General features: G+C 39.7%; 1 protein-coding gene across 5 annotated transcripts in view; it reads right to left on the bottom strand.

Annotated features, from left to right (window-relative positions):
* Positions 1-3,338: 3,338 nt before the first annotated feature.
* PCGF5 (polycomb group ring finger 5) overlaps positions 3,339-22,135 on the bottom strand; it is a 117,222-nt gene continuing 98,425 nt past the window's right edge. For 4 of the 5 annotated variants that reach the window (XM_035024915.1, XM_035024931.1, XM_035024907.1 and 1 more), the window contains exons 9-10: positions 15,012-15,071; positions 3,339-9,033 (exon numbers count right to left, since the gene is read on the bottom strand). In XM_035024915.1, coding sequence (XP_034880806.1) covers positions 8,986-9,033; positions 15,012-15,071 — 108 coding nt within the window. In that variant the 3' untranslated portion in view covers positions 3,339-8,985. The remainder of the gene's footprint in view (positions 9,034-15,011; positions 15,072-22,135) is intronic. The other variant, XM_035024940.1, reaches the window with a different exon arrangement.

The following is a 22,135-nucleotide window of genomic DNA, read 5'->3' as shown; positions in this document are numbered from 1 at the left end:
GCAGCTGATGCTTTCTGGTCCACGGCTTCTTACCCTCCCCTTGCTCTGACTTCCCCACCCCCATCTACGGCTTTGCCCATGACCTGAGAACTCGGGTTACATTGAATTTGGGCCCACTGGGGCTGATGTGTGTAGGGAAACCTTTTCTCCACGGCCGCTTAGGTTCGCCTCGAGGAGCGCTGACGCTGGCCTGGGCCCCTTCGGTTTTTCTTACCTGCTCTAGGCTTTTAGCCTGTTTCCGCTTCTGTTCTAGGCCCTACACCCTTAACAATCTAGTCTCTGCAAAGCTCCCAGAGTGACAATTTTAAAATATAAAAAAGATGTCAGCCCCCTGTTTAAAATCCTCCTATTGTGCTCACAGTAAAATACAAGCTTCTAAATAGGATCTACAAGTATCTAGGGGACCTGACCTCTGCCGCCTTCTCCAGAAGCCTCTCCCCTTGCTCTCTGCCTTGTCACTCCTCGCTGGCCACACCAGCTTCCTGCCGGCGGCTGGGCTGCCCGGAGCTCTCCATGCTGGTTCTTGCCCTCAGGAATATGCTTTCCCCTGCCCTTCGCCTGGCTCGCTCTGGCTTATCTTTCAGGTCTTGGCTTAAGCATCATTTTCTCGGAAAGGTCTGGACCTCCCATTCTTAGACGATTACTTACCACTCTTTTTATTATGTATTTATTGTGTTTGTTCAACGCCTATGTTTTCCATGTACTGGAAGCTTCATTAGCGTTAGGGGTGGCCATCTGTTTGGCTCACCACCTGCATCCCCGAGCCCAGCACAGGGCCGGCTCAAAATACAGTGGGTGCTCACAAGAAGTGTGTGGACCACGGGAGTAACACGCGTGCTGTGTCCTCGCAGGCACACACTGGTTAGCAAGTGTTTACCCGCCAAGGGAGCCGTCCTGGGGGCGCCTGGCGGGGCCCGGAGGGCCTGAGCACCATCTTCTCTAGACACCTCAGCTCTCAGACCCAAAGAGCTGGTGCTTCTGAGAGCGGGACAGCCGTCAGACAAAGCAAGGCCTGTGCTGGAGACCCAGATACATTCTGGTGATGGTGAGTTATTTAGACTCACTTTCACATCATTAAAACTGGGCTAAAATAGGTTTATTCTGCTGATTCAATGGGGGTGAGAGAGAGGCAAGACATCTGTAAAGTGCCTGCCACGTGCTGGGCCCTGGGCTGGGCCCTTTCTCTATTAGCGTGTTCAGTGGGAATGAGTTCTGTGAGCCGCTGGGACGGGAATAGCGCTTGGTAAGCAAGGATTGAGTTCCTTGACAGCACTTTAGCTCCCGGCTTGGCAGGGAGAACTGGTGCAACGCTGGGTTGGTGTGCAGACGAGCAGACGGGGAAGAGACAGCCGGGTCGCCCCTCACTGTTGCCCCTGGCATCGCCCTGAGCGCAGCCTGGGGCATCTCATTTCGCCACAGGCCTGCGAGGCGAGGTGTTACTGCTCTGCTTCCCCCGCTTTACCATAAGGAAGCCGAGACTCAGCCGGGTTGAGTAAACTGCCAGAAGGGACACGACAGAACCACCTTGACTTTGAACCCCGGTCCACGGGGCACCACATGGCTCTCTGTCATGAACTGAACAGTGTCTTCCCAAAGTCGTCATGTTGAAATCCTAGCCCCCCGGTACCTTAGAGCAGAGGGCCTTCAAGAGGTGAGTCAAATGAGGTCATGAGGGTGGGGCCCTAATCCAGTAAGACCGATGTCCTTATACGCAGGGGAGTGACACCTGGACACCATTGTCAGCATCGCCTCTGCTTCCTGAAATCTGCGTTTGTTCCCTGTGGTTTGATGGGGGCCGGTTAAGATGGAGATGTGTGAGGGTGAGGACATCCAAGGATGACTGTCAGCAGCCCTCCCTGCGCTCAGGATCTAAGGGGAGGACAAACATCAATTCCTGCGCTTGCGATGAGGAATGAGGAGAAGAGGGAGAGTCTGGACGCGTCTGCTTGAGTTGCTGGGATCTGAACTGGGCTTGGTGGGAGGAGCAGGGCTTTGGTCTCTAGGAGCTGGTGGTGATCGTTTGCGGCTTTTCTCTCTTTTCTGGACATGATTCTCCACTTGACCGTGTGGAGACTGACTGGCACCCCAAATTCCATGGCAGGGGTTTAGGTGTCCAGCGGGGTTCTATGTGGCTTCCAGCAAAATACTGCCTGCAAATCCCCTGACCACACAGAAGGCAGAGGCTGGGCCTGAGCTTCTCAGGCCTTGTGGGTGCACAAGACCCCCCTCCCCCCCAGCCCAAACTAGTGAAAAGATCAGCGCGGAGCCTGTGTTGACCAAACACTGGCAAGAACTGAGAAACTGTGACCTCTTTTCTCGAGTGGAGGTTGGGCAGAAACTGATCGGCAGGTCACAAACCTGGTTTCTCTTCTCAGGGCATCGAGCCTTCCTTGAGGCCTGCAGCTCAGGTAGGGGAGGCCGTGGGAGCGAGTCCAGACCAACGACACAGGCCCGAAGTAGCGTGGTCGGCCTTTCCGAGCACTTGCCTGGCACTTGCCTGGCACAGTCCTCCCTGTTTGTTCTCATTGTGCAACAGCCTTGAAGGGGGTGAAGCTAAAAGGAGGAAGGAGTCCAACCGTGCTCAGAGGATGCTACTTTCCACATCTCACTCAAAGGTCTGGGGTTTCGGGCCACTACCATCGGACAAAGCTTGGCACCAAAGTAACAATGGGAAAGGGAGGTGAATCACTGAAACTTCCTGGCCTGGGATGCCTGACTTTGGCCTAACTAGAATTCCTAGGGCAAGAACACACAGGGGTATTAATAAACCAAAACTATTATCTAACAGGCTGAAGAAAGCAGTCTGTCTCTCAATTCACTTGGGCCCTTCTTTGATACTGAGTTACTTTCAAAGGGTTATTTAGATTTGATTAAGCTAACAAAATAAGAAACTGTTCTAAAGAGAGAGAGGGTGTGTGTGTGTGTGTGTGTGTGTGTGTGTGTGTGCAGACCTCAAGTACTTCTTGAGGGGCAGCCTACCGTCTTAAAACTAAATGGCTCAAGGGGCGCCTGGGTGGCTCAGTCGTTAAGCGTCTGCCTTCGGCTCAGGTCACGATCCCAGGGTCCTGGGATCAAGCCCCGCATCGGGCTCCCTGCTCCGCGGGAAGCCTGCTTCTCGCTCTCCCACTCCCCCTGCATGTGTTCCCTCTCTCACTGTCTCTGTCAAATAAATAAATAAAATCTTTAAAAACAAAAAACAAACAAAACTAAACAGCTCAAGAATCTTGAGAGCGTATCTATGATCTTAAATATTCATCAGATTTTAATAAAGTTTGCTACAGTAGAAAATAATAGGGGCTGCAATCTACAACTACTATTAAGGATGACAGACAACAATAAATTATGCAATCAAAAATTTAATAACAAAGATACTATTTTTAACATGGTCAAATATACTTGGCTAAGTCCAGATTTTAAAAAACAAAAGAATCTAGCCCAACAGTACAACCGTACAGCTTTTGTACAGAACATTCCATAGATCAACAGAAAATACATTTGAGCACAAAAATAAAAAATATTTAAAGAGAATCTCTAAGCAGCATTTTATTTCTGCAAAACAGACATATATCTTGTACTGATTAAATATCTACAAGTGCTTTTCCTTTACAAAAATACATATATTCTTAATAGACTAAGTCATTAACAATGACCTGTAATCTTTCACTTCAATTTGAATGATTCATAAGCTAAATCTTACAACCACAAAAAGGTTTTTATTTGTATTAAGATGTTACCACTTTTGACAAAAAAAGCTTCAGATATTTTATATTTCAAAGGAAAGGTAGCAACATAACTGTACAACATATTCTCGGATGGTTCTGTCACATGAGGGCTAGCTACTCTGTTGAAAACCAGTGCCGGCTGTTGTGTTGCCAGATGCGGGAACGCCGTGCAAGGCGGGCGCCCTCCCACAAGCTCTTGTCGTGGGCCACAGCTTCGTAAGGACACTTAGGCCCCCATCCCCATTCTAAAAAATACAGCAAAAGAAAACTGACCCCCCCAAATGTTAGGCTGATCCCATGACATTTCTAATGTGTGGAATTTCTGCTCCAGTGGACTGAGGGGAAGTCTAGGGATAGATGATCTGCTCACTCTCTCTATGTTGCCCGGAAGTATTTAATCTTCATTTGTTCTAGACTAAGTTTCTTACTCCACGAAGCTCTGAAGGATGGAAGAAAACTAGACCTGGTATTTGAACACCTGTTTCACTTGGTTCTCTAAAGAGAACTAAAAGTAGAAGGCATTTCTGAACAATGTCTCAGTATTGAATCTTAGAAAAAGGGGCATAATGAGTATACATATTGGAATGAGCATTTAAAATAAAGTTTAATTTCATAACTTTCTGAAAGGGAAGTGCTCAAGCATTTTAATTCTATTTGCAAATACAGTAAGGATAGTGAGTAAACACACTATGTGTGAAGACTACCTTACACGAGGAAGAGAATCATTTTAAATTATTGGGAAAATGCCTTTGCTTTAAGAAAAAGAAAACCATGAAAACCTTGTAATGTATATTTAAGTACGTTTTAATGAACTCTCAATCTGACGTCTTTCCATCAAAATACTACATGTAGAACTAGGTATATCAAGTAAATCCAGAATTGGTTGGTTATTTTGTGCTTTTAAAGGGGTTTCTGAGTCTCTAGTATATTTAATATCTTTCAGAGACCAGATCTGGCAGTTCCTTAGTGCAGGGATATATCTCTTAAAGTATTAAGAGCATTTTTGTTTCTGATCCAAAACATTATGTTATGGCAAACCCATTCATTTTTGCAATTCCTACAACCAACGTCCTACTGGTCTAAAGCTTAGCCTGCTGGAAGATTCCTTATGATAAACCAGAGTATGTAACAGAGTGTCTCCAAGGAGGTTTTTGTCCAGTGGCCTATCAGAGAGACTGCACCATGTGAGCTTTACCTTCAAGGTGGCCCCAGCGTCAGCTCCCAAGGAGAATGAGCGGTGGGGGGTGGGGGGTGTGGGGGGGGCAATCATTCACTTGATGCATATGCTCTTGATCTGGGACCCTTTTTGCCAAGTTTGGCTGTGTGGCTAAATTCTAATCACAATAAAGTAATCACTGAGAAACAGGACAAAGAGTTACTTAAAAAAAATAGGCCTTTATGAAAAATTTGCTTTTGAAAACAAGAAAAAGCATTTACTTATGTAAGTCCAATAGAATGTATTATTTTTCTATACACGTAAGCACGGTCAGCACTTATACCAAAGTCTGCCTTTAGTAAGATTTCTTATGTTATTAAGAACCCAGGAACTAAATAAGCATAATTTTAGTTTATATGGCCTCCATGAAGTGGATTAAAGAGCTTCTCAAATTAGAATTTAAAATCTTCATTTTAGTTTTCTTTTCAAAGGATGCATTTCTTCCCCTCGCATCCAGGGGCAAGCCAGTTGTGCTGATCTCTTTCTCACCTCTGAGGATTTCCTAAGACCTATCAAGTGGTTCTGGAAAAACAAGGGACATATTTGAAAGGAAGTGTGCTCTGATTATTGCGAGAAAAACCTACATTTGATTGATCTCATCACAAAAATTCAGTTTAAAGCCTTTCTTTGGTGATATTTTAGCAGTTACTCAAGGTTATTGCGTTATTAACTATATAAAATTAAACTGCAACCTAAAAGATTCCAACCTCCAAAGTGTTAAAACTGTCTCTCTTACCATGGTTATTAATGAACAGTAGAATGTCTTTGGTGATCTCTATTTCTTATGAAAATCTTTCAAAAAGAGATTACTCTAACTTATGAGTGCCTAGTTAGATACAAAACCATTCATAAGAGACAGGTACAGATAACCCAGAATTTATGCAATAAATCTAAACAGAAATGCACTTTAGCAATGAGGCACTTTCTCTTAAATATTTCAATAAAGCTAAACAGTTCACAATATTATATAACACACTTTTTTTCCACCTTATAGAGTCATTTAAATTTAGATTAAATTTGAGTGTATAATGTAGTGGAGCAAACTCATTACATTTATAAAATGTGGCATATTCGTATGGGACATATTTCCAATGAATAAGAAATAATACACCTTTAGAAAAGTAATTAAAAGACAGTACCCAAGGTACCTGCACCGCAGGTGCAGGGAATGACCTTATATTCCCTCATCAATGAGCCTTTTAGTTTATTTTTTAATGCTTCTTTAAAGTGTTTTGCTAATCTAGAGAAAAGGCTATATTCTGATTTTTCTATTAACGTATGTGATCACTCCAGCTAAAGTATCTATGGGCCACAGTCCTTCCTTATATCCCAGGTTCCTTGACCCTCTTACATCTCTGATATCTAAGGCAGAGAAAACAGATGACAAAATCTTTTATGGAAGTAAAGTTCTTTTGGTTCTTTGCTTAAGAAACAAGAGATTAAAATTTAGTTTAATTCCCCAATTTTGCAGATTCAGATGATTTCTACAGGTTATTTATATAGTTTTATTACACCCTAAGCTTATAAAACCACAAAGTTGCCTGTATATTTTTTCTGTATCTGGTTTCTTGCAAATTCCACAATCTGACTTAGGGGATAATTAGTGTACTGCTAGACATGAAAGTAGTCCCATACTTAGAAAATCATAGTTGAATATACCAAAGAGGCAGTCAGAAAAGTCTGTGGTTCTTAATAGTAACACTGTATTACTCAGGACCATCATAAAATGTGTACCTTTCCCTAACTGGTAACTGATGTCCTTCTTTATGTTAGGTTTTCTTTCACATGTTTTGGCACATATTCCATTGCATTTCAGGAAAAATGTTAACATTGAATAAAGCAATTTTATATAAAACTATTCTCAATCCCATAATTGCTTCCTATATATTTCCTTGGAAAAGAGTGAAATTACATGAGATGAGGCAGCAACAGGCCAAATTTAGAGAGATCAGGTATACAAAACTCATTTAAAGCTGTAAGTTTTGGCTGGGGACCCAAATAACATGCAGGTCTCATTTGTGGTTTTTTTAAAATCACTCTCAATTCATTTTGAGTTAATTAACTTCCATACGTAAAACACTATTTTAATCACTGACCAAGATGTGACAGATTCATAATTTTAAAATTTCTTAGGGATGTCAAGGAATTGGATTTCACAGCACAGCCAACGAGTTTCTATAGGTGGAGAGTAAATTCTGTTTTTGGTTGAGTGTAATGGTCTGTTCTAACCATTTTTAAAGAGTTAACAAAAATCTGCCTTTTAAATTCTGCCTCTGAGTCCTTCCGGGCACAAACACAATCTAACAAAATGAAATTCAGAAAGCATTGCCATAACCTTTTTCACAAAAGTCAAAACAAAAACAATAGAAGACTTTAATACACACTCTCTAACTTGAAACAAAGACACATTGAAGAGATAATTATGAAGTTTCAGCCTTTTATGTTGTGAAATGCATCAAGATTTAGCTGTATTTTGTATGTGTTTTTTAGAATTGTACAATGTTATGTCTAAGAAGCATTTTGAGATTCAGAAGGCATTAATCCGTGATACATTTTACTGGAAAATGTAGCACATCTACAATGTATACAGTATAAAAACTATGTGTGTAACACACAGATTGTGCTCATGTCAGATTTCTAAAACAGTTTTCCTACCTTTCAAGATTTTTCCTAAGATTCAGAGGTTAACTTGTTTATTTTGAAGCAATTAATAAAACTTAATTTCCAAAGAAGTTTTTTGAAAACAATTGTAAGTTTTAAAAGGTTTAAAATGAAGTTCTTCATATAATTTAAGGTAACAAGACGTTCTTTGACTTGCAGACTAATCTCAAAATGAATGGAAGACTTAACAAAACTGCAAAATCAAGGACATTATCACAGCTCTGACCTTAATGAATTTGTGTATAAAACCAGAATCCCGTTTCCCCCTGATTACTACAGGATCTAAAATGAAATATCCTCAAATCATTAATTTTGGTTAACATATTTACCAACTACACTGCATTTATTCTATTTTACGCATAGGGTTTGGACATGTGATAGGTAACAAACAGTTTTAATTGATAACTGCCTTGAGACTTCTGAAATCCATGAAATAGCTAAGGTTATCTGCTCTAAAAATCCTAATATTTAAATCATCATAACCCTCTGCATGCCACGACGACACACACCTAAGGCCAACTTAAAGAGAGAGACACTGTACTCGTTAGATGGGAGCCACAATATAATGACGCATACGTAAAACGGGCTACACAGTGACAGTTCGTGAAGCAGCACGTGCTTGTCATAAGGCATTATGGAAGACTGACCTTACTGATGCACTAATTTTGTTAGAGTAAATGTGACCAGCTGTCAACACCTTGAATGGTTGTGAATCGAACTTCAGGTCTCCACGAAGTCACACACAGTTCCAACTGGAGGGCTGAGATGCCCTCCCTGTGCAACTGGTAGACTACATGGCCGGAGGACTTAAAATGTCTACAGCTATTACGTGCTCTAATGATAAGAATAATTGGAATTCTTCCCCAAAGACTTCCACACTCAAGAGTGAACTACTTTGCACACAAAAAGCTTACTGAGAACAGGACAGTGGCCCAAAAACCACTCTTCTAAATACTTGCCCATACAAAATAACTTCAAGATACAATAATTATTTCTTGTACAGTACTCTATTTAAACAAAAATTAATATTAAGTATGTGAAAACTGCAACACCACACAGACTGAGTCATAGTACGAGTGTAACCAAACATCAGAACAGTCTCGGAACAGGCAAGCAAGATATGCGGCAGGCTGAGTTCAGCCCTGACTTGTACACCGTGAGACGGCACAGATACCTTATGCGGATGGTTCAGTAGCAGAATGGCACTTGGTTCACTCTTAATAGAAACAACATAAATGCAACTGACAATTTAGAGACAGACAATGGCCTTATTTGCATGCTGAAAATCTGGTTGTGTCCCTCTCGTCCACACACCGTTCACTGTGCGATCTGTTGATGAGTAAACAAAGTGCAGGATTCATCTCGGTGGGATCTAGGCCCCTTGGTCTAACCGAAATCGATTCTTGGTCGATACTGCAATACCATGGGGTAGGACTATAAAATAAAAACAGGATGATGAGTAAGACTGTGTTTATATGAAAACAATAAAGATTATATATAAAAGATTTTTAAAATGCAGGGTTATACTTTACAGTATTTCCTGGTACTAGTGATTATGACAAGTAAAGACTAGTTATTAAAATTATTTTTAAATGCCATTTTTTCAGAATCAAGTTTTCTGTACTATGTAACAAGGGTCAAGTTCAAAGGCTCACTGTTGTCACACCAGCTGGGGAGGTGAACGTTACTAATGGAACACGTAGGGAGGGGCAGGGCCAGGGGAGGACTGAAGGCTTTGGGCTCTGGATCAAGGCATTCATTCCATCAATTGTTAACCTTGTGGGGCTGGATTCCATCCAGAGCTGCCGTCTGTGACCGCCCACTGACTCACAAGGTAACCGACCTCTTGCTATGAATCAATGAAACTGGGGTAGTTTTCACAAATCACATTTTTTTAAAAGTTAAGTTTGACACCTTTTTCTTTTTAACATTTAAACTTCAATGGTCCTTAAAAAACCCTGAAAAACAAGTAGCTGTTACACGGAACATTTAGGTTGCTACCTCCTCTCAACAGTTCGTTGATATGACTACCTATTCAGAGTGGACTCTTCTCTAACTGAAAGGTTTGAGTGGCCCCTGGCTGCTCGGACTCTGGAAGAGATAGCCTGTCTTCCCTGCGCACGAGAGGTATGTGCCACACGGCCACCTCAGTATCTGTTTCCCCCGAGGTTTGACCGGGTCATTTAGAACCTAAACACCACAGAGTCAGAAAGGTCTGGAGAACCAGTGGTTTTCCTTTTCTGAAAGCTGCAGATTCCCTTTTAAATGAAATTCCGAGGAGCAACTTTTATGAAACCGAGAAAGTGGAGACTGTCACTGACGGTTCCCCTTCATCTCCGTTGTTGGTGAACGGACAACTCCAGGACAGAAAATGGTATACTTTTGCATACAGGTGAGAGAGATGAAACGACCATTTCTGTGCTCATCATAGCTATGTTATATATGAGAAGACTTGTCATTGGAGTCTTTTTCCCATTTAGCTCAGGATGGGACTGGAGGATGGCAATGAAAACTTCTAGGTCTTGCCCTTTCCAGCTGAGGATGTAAGGTGATGCCACCACCAGTCCTGAGGGCTGGAGTAAAAGTCACAGTCTCTCGAGATTTCCATGGTCTAGGGCACCTGGGGTGGCTCAGTCGGTTAAGTGTCTGCCTTCGGCTCAGATCATGATCCTGGAGTCTCGGGATCGAGTCCCGCATCGGGCTCCCTGCTCAGTGGGGAGTCTGCTTCTCCCTCTGACCCTCCCCCCTCTCGTGCTCTCTCTTTCTCTCTCAAATAAATAAAGTCTTTATAAAAAAAAAAAAAGATTTCCATGGTCTAAATCTATTTTGGTTTAAATTTTACTTGTTTTTATTTAAACTTTGTTCCTTCTGAATGCGAGTGTCTGGGAGGGGCACAGGAATCTACATTTTATAGAAAAAACCCCCTGGGTTTTCTGAAGCTCAGCCAGATGTGGAGACTGCTGCCCAGACATCCTACCCTAACTTCGCTACTTCCCATTCTCCCTGGCCCAAGTGGCAGCTTGCCCTCTGTCACAACTGTCTTCCTCGCTATGCTCTCCATTCTGAACTGCTGAATCTGCATACTTTCGGCAAATAATTAAGTCACTAGTTCTAGAATCCCTTCATAATATATAGAAGTCCATCACCGATTTCTACTGGGATGAAGGTAGAGCGTGAAGTAAAATGGCTTAGTTGTCAGTGGTCTGGATCTTCTGGTTTTGGCTGAAAACCAGTTGGTTTTGTTTTCTCCACGTAACGATTTGTGTTTGTTCTATGATGACACATGAAGTTTAATCTTACTGAAAATTTGTTTTCAAATGCTGGGAACTCTATTTGTATTTCAGTTCGCTTTCTGTAGTAAAATGGCGCTGCACGTACTATCATGAAATATGGCACATCACCCTCCTAGTGTTCAGTGACTGTCCTGAATGGACCTACTTGTAGAGTTGCTAGTCCTCAGTCTCATCATGTCCTAAAATAAAAAACAGATATTTCCACAGTATATATTTCAAATGTGGTAACTTTCGAAAATGCTGACCTTCACTGATGTACTGTTTTTCTTAAAAAATCTTTATCATAAAAGTATTTGGAAAATACAGAAAAGCACCAAGAAAAAACGCAAAATCATTTAAATACCACCATTCAAAGATAACTACCATAATTATTTTGGTGTATATCCTTCTAGTCTTTTCATCTAGGTATGTATGTTTTTTCAAGACTGTAATCATGCTACACATATTTGGAAAATAATTTTGTCCATGTAAAATTTTAATTTCCATTAAAAAATTCCATGACTACTTTTTTTTTTTTTAAGATTTTATTTATTTCTTTGACAGAGAGAGACACAGCGAGAGGGGGAACACAAACAGGGGGAGAGGGAGAGGGAGAAGCAGGCTTCCCGCCGAGCAGGGAGCCTGATGCGGGGCTCGATCCCAGGACCCTGGGATCATGACCTGAGCCGAAGGCAGGCGCTTAACGACTGAGCCACCCAGGCGCCCCTCCATGACTTATTTCTACACTACTTAATATCCTATGTGATATTTTTAAAGGATGAATATAATGCTTTTATAGAAAAGAATTATAAGTTATCAATAAATCTTTTGTCATATGTTTTAGTTTATTCCTTTTTTGTGGGGGTGATTATAAATTAATCTTGACCCGATGATCAGGGCTGGTTCCTAGAAGTGGCCTGTTAGTTCAAGCAGCATACACATTTTTAAAGGCTTTTTGAAAAATACTGTCACAGTGGGCCTTCAAGAAAGTTCCTCTCTCTCTACGTTTCCAAAAGAAAGAGGAGTGCTCATTCTTCAGTGGCCTCATCAATAATGAGTACTATCCTTTCTTCCCTCCTAATGTGGCAATTTAATAAGCATAAAATAGTATTTTATTTCTTCTAAAGAAATTAACCATTTTTGTATAATTAGTTTTGTTTCCTTTTGTGACTTTCCTACGCATGTCTTTTGTTCGCTTTTTTGTTCATTTTTCTAAGGAAAGGTGAACTCGGTCTTACAGATTTGTATGAATTCTTCATGTATTAAGGATATGAAACCTTACTGTCATATATTGCAAATATTTCCTCAGTTATGGTATTTTTGCCATGTACTTTTCAATATTAAGAGTCGACTTGGTTTGTCTTTGTTTCCTCTTACATGTACAATAAGAAAGGCCATCCCCACTCTGAGATTATTTAACTATCTTTCTTCATCTCTGATGGTATCAATTTTAGTATTTACCACTTTAAGCCGTGAGAATCTCCTGTAACATGGGGTATGGACTAAATTTCCATCCCTACCACCAAAAGTCACAGTAAAATTTATTGGAAACAAATGGACTAGATCACACCCTACCCCCCAACATCTATACTCTGAGTTCACTGATTACCCCTGCCAACCGCCAACTACTGTCTCTAGTCTTGCCTCACTGGCCTTCTTGCAACCCTCAAGCAACCAGACATAACCACTCCTCCGGATCTTTCCACTGTGTTCCTTCTTCTGAAGCACCCTACCCCAGATACACACATGGCTAGTTCTCCCACTTCCTTTTGATCAAGAATCACCACCTCAAAGAAGCCTTCCCTTGGCTCTCTTATCTAAATATTCTATTTAATTTTTTTTCTAACACTACAAATTTATTTTTCATCTGTCACCATTGTAACAGCATAAGCTCTATGAGAAAGAACTCTGCTCATTTTTACTTCTGTGTCCCCAGCGCCTAAAAGAGTGCCCAGTGTACAGTTAAGTGCTCAATCGGTATTTGCTAAATGAATCATTTTTTCTTCCACTAACTTGAAATACTCTTTATAGATTCATACATACTAGACAGTCTGTTCCTGATCTCTTCTTTTTATTCATATGTCTGTGTTTAAGTGAGTACCTATTTTAATTACTTCAGCTTTTTAAGATACATTTTAGCACGTTGCAGTGCACATGCCCCCTGATTACTCACTGAAAAATGTGACTGACCGGAAGCACTGGTTTATACTTCCTGATGAACTTTAGAATGATTCTGTTAAGTTAAACAAGAATCTGGTAAAAGTGTGCCTGGAACTACACCAAACTCCATAGTTTATTTATGGGGAGAAAGGACATCTCTATAGTATCTCATATACTATTTAAATTTCTTGTGTGTGAAGTGGTATTTTGGTTATTTATGAGGAAGTCTTTGATCTTAGAAAATATATGCTGAAATATTTAGTGGTCAACTGTTTTGATACTTGCAATTTACTTTCAAATGGTTTCACAAAGAACAGAATTATAAAGAGTTTAGTAAGATAAGGAGAAGGGAAAAGAAGGGACAAGGGGGGCAGAAAATGTAGCAAAATGTTAATTGGTAAAAATCTAAGCAAAAGTAAAGGATATTCCTTTATATTATTTCATTTTTTTGTTTGTTTTTTGGAAAATTTTCAAAATAAGTTGCAGGAAGAATTGGGACTTAATAATGAATTTTATCAAATGCTTTTCAGTACCTACTGATGGTTTTGATTTGATTGTGTGTGTGTGTGTGTGCACAAAAGATGTTTCTACTATATAATATATATTACTTCCCTCCCCCAATATTAAGCCATTCTTGCATTTCTGATAAAAATTCTATTTGGTCTTGGCTTATTGTTCTTTTAGTATATGATTTTAGTGTATTTATCATCTTTGTATTTGTATTCAAAATGAGATTGATACTCGTTTTATAGTTGGAGGTTCTCTGTCAGTTTTAGGTATCATGATTATGTTACTTTTGTAAAATGAATTTGGAAGAATTTCACCTTTTTCAATAATTTAAAACAACTTAGAATGGGAATAATGTATTGCTTGAAAATTTGAGAGAGCATGACCATAAAACTCTTCAGGTATCCTTTGAGGAAGGAATTCCTAATTATTATTTTCTTTCATGACTTGGTGATTTACATTTTCTTTCTTCATGGGTAAATTTGGGTCCACTGGTAGTTTCCGGGAAAACTGTCCATTTTGTGGAATTTTAAAATTTTTTAAATTGAAAAATTAAATAGTATAAAGCTACATACATGATGTTTTCTTGAAATAAAGTGATAACTTTTCCCCTGAAAATTTCTAGCTGAATTTACTATTAATTATAAGTTCAACTCTGTGACAGGACTAAAATCCATAATGAAGTGTTGAAGAAAGAAAAAGGAATTTGTGAGGATTTTTAAAAATCTGATCTTACTCTACTTGTTCTCTAATATTTTAGATTGGAGTTTATGAACATCTTTATTTCTAAGGAAACAGACACCAGTGCCAAGAGTGAAAGCAAAAAACCATGCATGTATGAGTTATAGTTCCAGGCAGAAGCATCACTACAATTTATCATCCCAATGAAAATGTACTTTTATTAGGTAACTGGAAAATGGATCAGAGGGAAGTTTTTCTCAGTGCATTTTTAAATTAGTCCACATTCATTTCTGCATTAAAAGAGGTAACCCAAGTAGAGCACTCAGGGCGGGGCCTAGTCAGCAAGCTCACAGTTCCACTGGGCTATTGCCCTAACAGAGCTTCCCCGAATCTAGCGTTTTATCTTTCACTTGTGGGTGACTGACGGATTAAAAAAAAAAAAAAACCACACAAAAACTTACGCAAAGAAGTGCTGAGCATGGAGCAGAGATCCAATATGGAGCAGATTTCTCAAGGGCTGAAACCAGTAATTATTAAAAATTTCTGACTCCTAAATACTGGCCTTAACATTTATAATGTCATTTTTAATTCAGTGAAATTAAATAGATAAATGCAAGAGAACCAAAATAATGGGAAACTCTGGGACATAAATTGAAAAATGAAGTTTTGTAGCTCAGATAAATACTGGTTTTGCAAAGTTGCAGGTCTTAGAAACCCGGGTTTGGGATGAAAGCAATCACCATCTTGGCAGGCATCAGGAGGGGCATATGTACAGTCGTGAGTGCCTCTTACCTGATACAAAGGGCCATCCTGAGAGCAGACTTGCGAAGCTGAGCAGTTCAGACACCGAAACTGCGGAGGAGATGAACTCATCAGATAAGAGGCATCCACAACTGGATACATATTTAAAACTGATTAAACTATTTTAACGTCAAACATGAGTCAACATGATAATTTTAAGTAAACACTTTCCAAACTATGGTAGTTGGTTGTTTTTTTCTTCTTCTTTTTTTTAAAGATTTTAATAACTTAGTGACTGGTAAAATGTAGCCTGAAACAACTTTAGTATCTAAATATCAGTTTTGTTAATATCCTGCAAATATTTACCAAAATGGTGGCTATCCTTTCCATCTCTTCTTCAGATAATAATTCCTGGGAAAACCCTCACCTCTTCAATCCAGGAGGGATACCCTCTTTCTTCCACCCCTGCCAGTGATTAATCTTGCTTAGCTTGCCCTTCTACTACCCATGAAGGGAACACTGTTTAAGGACCTCAGGGCTCTGAAAGGGGTATGCACTTTGCCCCAACATGTAAGGGGTCCGTTTTCTGTTTTAGATGAGGTTCTTTATATTGCTCAGATTAGATTTTTAGTCTCCATTATCTATTTTAATAGCATGAGAATATGAACTCCTTGAGTCTTTACCTTATTCATATGTACAGTCTTAATAACTAAGGCCCAGAAATGGCACAAAGCACCTTCTCAAAAAAATGTTTCATGAGTAAATCAATGAATGAACACATTTTAAACTATTGAGTAGATTCAGTTGTAAACCCACTAAGTTTTAACAGTTTAACCATTCATATTAAAGAAAAAAAATCATTCCCAAATCTTGATTTTTCAATGTTGAGCTAAATACTTATTAAACATGAACATTATTTTAATTGTAACATGATTATAAACAATGAAATATATACTTTAAAATTATGTATATATGAATTCAACATTGCATGCCTCCTCAAGATGGGGAAAAAAATACATAAAAGGTGTAAATTAACCAGGATAAATCTAACATCCTAGAGCAAGCAGGTTTTTAAAAGGTATACTTTGAAAGAATATTAAGGGAAGAAATGATTAAAACAAATGTATTGCTAGCCTTTTAAATAAAATTTCAGAAATTATATTCCATTTCCCCAAAAGACTAGCAGTTTTTTTTTTTTTTTTTTTAAAGATTTTATTTATTTATTTGAGAGAGAGAATGAGATAGAGAGAGCATGAGAGGGGGGAGGGTCAGAGGGAGAAGCAGACTCCCTGCTGAGCAGGGAGCCCGATGCGGGACTCGATCCCAGGACTCCAGGATCATGACCTGAGCCGAAGGCAGTTGCTTAACCAACTGAGCCACCCAGGTGCCCAAGACTAGCAGTTTTTTCCAGGAGTGAGTCCTTGACTTTCTGTACAGGGCTTATCAACATGCTGTAAGACATGCCCAGCACTGCTATCCTTAGTAACCTTCCCTTTTCTCTCTGAAGAGTCCCCACGCTCTGGCCTATTAGACTTTGGAAGTCCTAAACAATGCCAAGTCCCAAACAGCATTTAAGAGTGAAGAGTTAAGGTGAAAGAGGCTATTTCACTAAGTGATTATTATCTTTTCCTATTAATCTCTTTGGTATCACTCAAGAAGGATGTTTGTTTTTCCTAAAACTGCTTCATAATGCAGATAAAGCAAGACAAATGTGGTGCAGTAACTTCAGGTATGTCCTGGCAGGGGGTTGTAAGAAGAGACAAAACCAACCAGGATCATCTGGGAAGGAGGGGCTGTACTGAGAGTTAGTATTCAACCTACCCGAGAAAAGGTGAGCAGGAAGAACATGATGAGTTCATGATGAAAGCTGAGGCCAAATGGGAAAATATTAACAGTAAGCTCCAGGGATGAGAGGAAGTTAGGTGAGAATTACAATAATAACAAAATGTAACATACATAAGCTATTCATAAACTCACTAACATTTACTATGTCAGGCATTCTGCTAGGTACTTTGTAATATTTCATTCTTACTAAAAAATTTCAAAGACAGGTATTATTACACCCAAATTTTAAGAATTAAAAAAAAAAAGGAGTCAAAACTAGGAAGCAGAGGGGTGCCTGGGTGGCTCAGTTGGTTAAGCATCTGCCTTCAGCTCAGGTCATGATCTTGGGGCCCTGGGATCAGGCCCTGAGTGGGGCTCCCTGCTCAGCGGGGAGTCTGCTTCCTCTGCCCCTCCCCCCACTCATGCGTGTGCCCAACGAAGCGCTCGTGGGCGCGCTCTCTCTCCCAAACAAATAAAAAAATCTTAAAAAAAAAAAAAACAAACAAACTAGAAAGCAGAACACAACTGGGAGGAAATAGCTACAACATATATAACCAAAGATTATAGAATCCAAAATACATAAAGAGCTCTAGAAAAAGACAAACATCACAATGGAAAAACAGCAGCAAGGCAATGGATATGAAAAGAAACTTCACAGAAGAAATACAAAATTGATACTATGCAGTGTTGGTAAAGATATCAGAAAATGGGCACTCTCATATACTACTGGTAGAATTATACACTGCTAAAATCTATTAAGAGGGTAATTTGTATCTATCAAAATTTAAAACATGCATACTCTGTTGTAAATCCACATGTGGAATCTAGCCAATGAATATGCTTGCACATGTGCAAAAGGATATATGTACTGGAATCTAGCATTGCTTGTAATGTTAAAAAACTTGAAAAAGTCTAAATTTCCACCAAAAGGAGTGTGTTAATCAGATTATGCTGCAGCCACACAAATGGAATACTATCAACTGGTTACAAAGAATCATATCAAGTTTGTTGATTCTCCATATGACATATCAAATGAAAAAAAAAAGTTGCAGAACAGTACATACGATTCCATTCATGTTTGTTTCAAAAATGCGATGAACACTGACTGCATGGATCTTATAAACAGGATCATGTATTATAGATGATTGGTTTAGATAACTAAGTCCCTTCCAGATTGAGATCTAATTCTGTAATTCTACACCCTCAATTTACAGATGTGGAAGCCAAAGCCACAGGATAAGCCAGTGGTTATGGATCACGTTTCCTAAAATCCTATTACTCAAAAGATGGTCCAAAGATTAGATGCACTGGCATTCCCTGGGAACTTGTTAGAAATGCAGAATCTTGGGCCCCACCCCAGACCTACTGAGTCGAATCTGTTTTTTACCAAGATCCCCGGGTGATTTCTACTCACATTAAAGTTTAAGAAGCACTGGTTTTAAGAAAAGGTAACATTTTCTCCCGTTAATAAGCAAAAGATGAACACCAATCTTGAGTACAACATCTTCAGGCAGCAGTATTATTATGAAATGAAAAATCTCCAAGAGTTAGCTAAGTTTAACCAGATGTTTGATTCCTAAAGATAAAATCCAGAAAGTGCAAGGACTACAGGAAACAGGCTGAGCCTTCAGTGGAACTGACCCAGCAGAGCGCAAAGAGGCAGAGATGCTGTGTGGCTCAGGGGGATGTGCCCCTGCTCTGGAGAAACGGAGGCCCGGTGGACTTCTCCAAGATTCTTCATAGGGGTCCAGACCTTGCCCAAGGTAAGGAGGTGATGGGGACACAGCAGGGCTTTGCCTGAAGCAGAAGACCCCGGGGGCAGAGGCAGCATCCCGTGTGAAGAGGGAAGATAGCACAGGGTTGACTCAGAGACCTAGAATAGCCTGGAACATATGAGGAGAACACCCCCACCCCCATGGCACTGAGTAGACTAAAAAAACTGCAAAGATGCCAATTTCAGCCAAATCAACCTAAAAATATATTCCAATGCCAATCATAATCCCATTCTCAAGTTCATCTGAATAAATAGGTAAAATCAGCCAACACCATTTTAAAAGAATAATGAGCTTAGCCGTAACAAATATGAATATATATATATATATATAGCAACCTAGAAGGCCTATTTGCCTTATAAATTAGTTTGAACTTTATTCAGACTTATCCCAAAGAAAATGGACAACTGAGGGGCTTTAAATTAGGAGTGGTATATGATCAAATTTTTATAAAAACTTTATAAACTGTGTAATGTGGTGCAGGGATAAGACCTATGCAGAAGAACAAAACAGAATGTCCAGGAACATGTGTGTACATAGATGTGTGTCCCTATCTCTGTGTCTGTAGGTGTCTACGGGTGCACATGTGTGTACACACATGTATAGATACACATGCACACATAATGGTGACAAAACACTGAGATAAAGTATGGCTTATTGAACAAATTACATTTTTGGCAAAAAAGTCTTAGAATAAGAGTCCTAGCCTCATTGTAGGTATGGGTATATAAGTAAACAAATGCCAGGTGGATCAAAATGTTTAGTGTAAAAAAGAAGTAAAAGAACCACAAGGTGGTCATGAGTTTGGGAAATCAGCTGACTCCAGCCCCAGGTACAGCTATAGCAAGGACAGTAGGCAGAGTCATGTGAGCTTGTCGGACATCCTGGCATCCTGTTGGCAACGGAGGGTACAGATGGGGAGGGATGTGACTGCAACAAATACACTAGAAGGGGCTTGATCAAGAAATGACTGTTTTATTGCTAATTTGTCCATTCACTCCAACTGTCAGACTTCACCAGTTACTATTATAATAATTCATAATTAGTTGGAACATGAGCAAAAATTTAACAGAAAACAAATGGGAAATGGAGATTCAAATAAATGAGATGATCTTTAGGATATATTTTGCATAACTATGACCTTATAAAAGAAACTTTTCATTTATTTGCTCTTTGAACAAATATTTATTATTTGTACGCGGCACTGCTCTGGGTACTGGAGACTCAGCAGTGAACAAATAATCATCCCTGTCCTCAGACTACATTTGAGTTGGGGGACAAACAATAAACATAAATAAGTGGTATGGTATGCCAGATGGTATGAAAAAATACTATAGAAAACAGTCAAACATAAAATGGACTGGGAGAGTGCCATATTGGGAGCAGGGGTTGTATTATTAAGGAAGGTCGGAGCCCTCACTGAGAAGGTGATGTAGAAGCAAAATTCTTTGGGTGAAGAGGGTAAAGAAAATGATTCAGGGGCGCCTGCGTGGCTCAGTCGTTGAGCGTCTGCCTTCGGCTCAGGTCATTGATCCCAGGGTCCTGGGATGGAGCCCCGCATCGGGCTCCCTGCTCGGCAGGAAGCCTGCTTCTCCCTCCCCCATTCCCCCTGCTTGTGTTCCTGCTCTCGCTCTCTCTCTCTGTCAAATAAATAAATAAAATCTTAAAAAAAAAAAAAAAAAAAGAAAGAAAGAAAATGATTCAGGTGGATACTTAGGGAGGCAGGAGAAAGCCCGGCAGGTTAGAGGAAACAGAAGCGAGTGGGGCCAGAATGTGGTGAGCCAAAGGAGAGTAAAGAGTAAGATCACAGAGGTGTCTGGGAAAAATCATGGGGCTCCGTATCTATATGTCCCTGGAAGGACTTTGGTTTTTATCTAAACGATACGAGAGTTGAGAGCAGGGAAGTGACATGTGCTAACTTGTTCTCGGAGGATCCCTCTGGTGCTGTGCTGGGCCAGGACAGTAGGGGAACTCTGGCTGGAGGCAGGAGAGGAAGCATGGAGCCCAGGGAAGAGGTTTTTACAAAACTTCCGGAGAATGGTGACAGCGGCGGGGCCGAGAGGGGCAGAAGTGGAGGGGGTAAGACATAACAGGATTCTGATCGTGGTAGTCTGAAAAATCATAAGGTACTGAACCATTTTCCCAACCAACTTTTATTAAAATATGCCTTAAACAACATAGGAATTTAAACTATCAGATATGTGTAACCAGAAACATAATTGTAGTAAAGACTGATTTAACTGATAGTCAATTAACAACAAGGTCTTCAAATTAGCTCTTTCATGCTTTGACTTAAAACTGGCAGTGTGGGCGACCTCTGGGAAGGGACTGTGAGAAGGACAAGTGAGTGCTAGCCGAGGTCTTGCGGTGGATGACTTTTTACATCTCTTCAACCTTAAGGCAAACCTGTTCATAGCACTTGAAAATCATTAACACATAATAAAATGGCCAATGACTTACCAAAGAAAGCTAAAATTATATTATGATATTATATGTAATACCACAATATCTAGGCCCCAGCTGTGCTGGGTAAGGGAAAACTGACTAGCTCTGTAATCTGCACCTGGTACCTGAAACATTTTGGTTGGAAGGATTCAATGAGGGTGATGTATATAGAACCATTTTAAAAAACTATAAAATGTCCTAGGAAGGCAGGTAGTAATTTACCAAATACAAAGATAATTAGATTTGTTTTCCTTTGTTTCTTTTCTTTTTTTTTTTTTAAATAAGGCTTAGAGAGGTCAAGCTGGTGACTGGTATTAGAACATAATTTTTTCTTCCTGGTCATGAGAATTCAGCCTCACAAGGAAGGCTTTAACCAAGTGGGACTCAGAAAAAAAAATTCTGACTTTAGAAGTTAGATGCTTCATTTATTATATATCAAGACATTTCTGAAAAACAGTCAATTTTCCTACTCATTGAATACAACACACAAAAATGATTTTTTGAGGTTTTATAACAATTCCATAGATGTTTACATTCCATGTTTTTGAACCACTGTAACATGGCAACCCTCATTATATTCAGATTCTGTATTACTTGTCTTTGAGTGAGGTTACATTTCTTAATTTTGTATTTTTAATAGTTTATATTTTCCTAAGAAAATGTAATACAACCTATCTTATTAGATTAAAATTATGCAGAGTTTAGAAGTATGACATATTGTACCATAAACACCAGAGAATCTTAATGTCTGAGAAGACCTTGAAAGTCATCTAGTACAACCTTCCAGTCAATCTCAATTAACGTGTATCCATGTAATCAGATTATAAAGAGAACTTCTGGTAGCATTACTACTACATTCCCTCACTGATATACATCAAGCCTTATAATCCCTAGCCCTCGGATTTCTCTACTATCAATGCTATACATAATACAGATAAGATATGCTTGAACCTTCTAATTAACCCTAAGCAAAGGTATAGTTCAAAATATAGAATTCTCCTTTTGGGTGTTTTGGATTTTTCTCAGGTTTTCTCCTTTTACATCATTTCTCTCATATTGCCTAGGGCCTAAGCCACAACAATCTAATTCTGACATCAGAAACCACTGCAAACTCACTTACCCTTTGGTCCAATT

Source organism: Mirounga leonina, unplaced genomic scaffold (genome assembly GCF_011800145.1).
Source record: "Mirounga leonina isolate KUSES-001 unplaced genomic scaffold, KU_Mleo_1.0 Mir_114, whole genome shotgun sequence".
Taxonomy (NCBI): Eukaryota; Metazoa; Chordata; class Mammalia; order Carnivora; family Phocidae; genus Mirounga; species Mirounga leonina.
The sequence above is the reverse complement of the archived record's forward strand: the minus strand, read 5'-3'. Positions and strand labels throughout refer to the sequence as shown.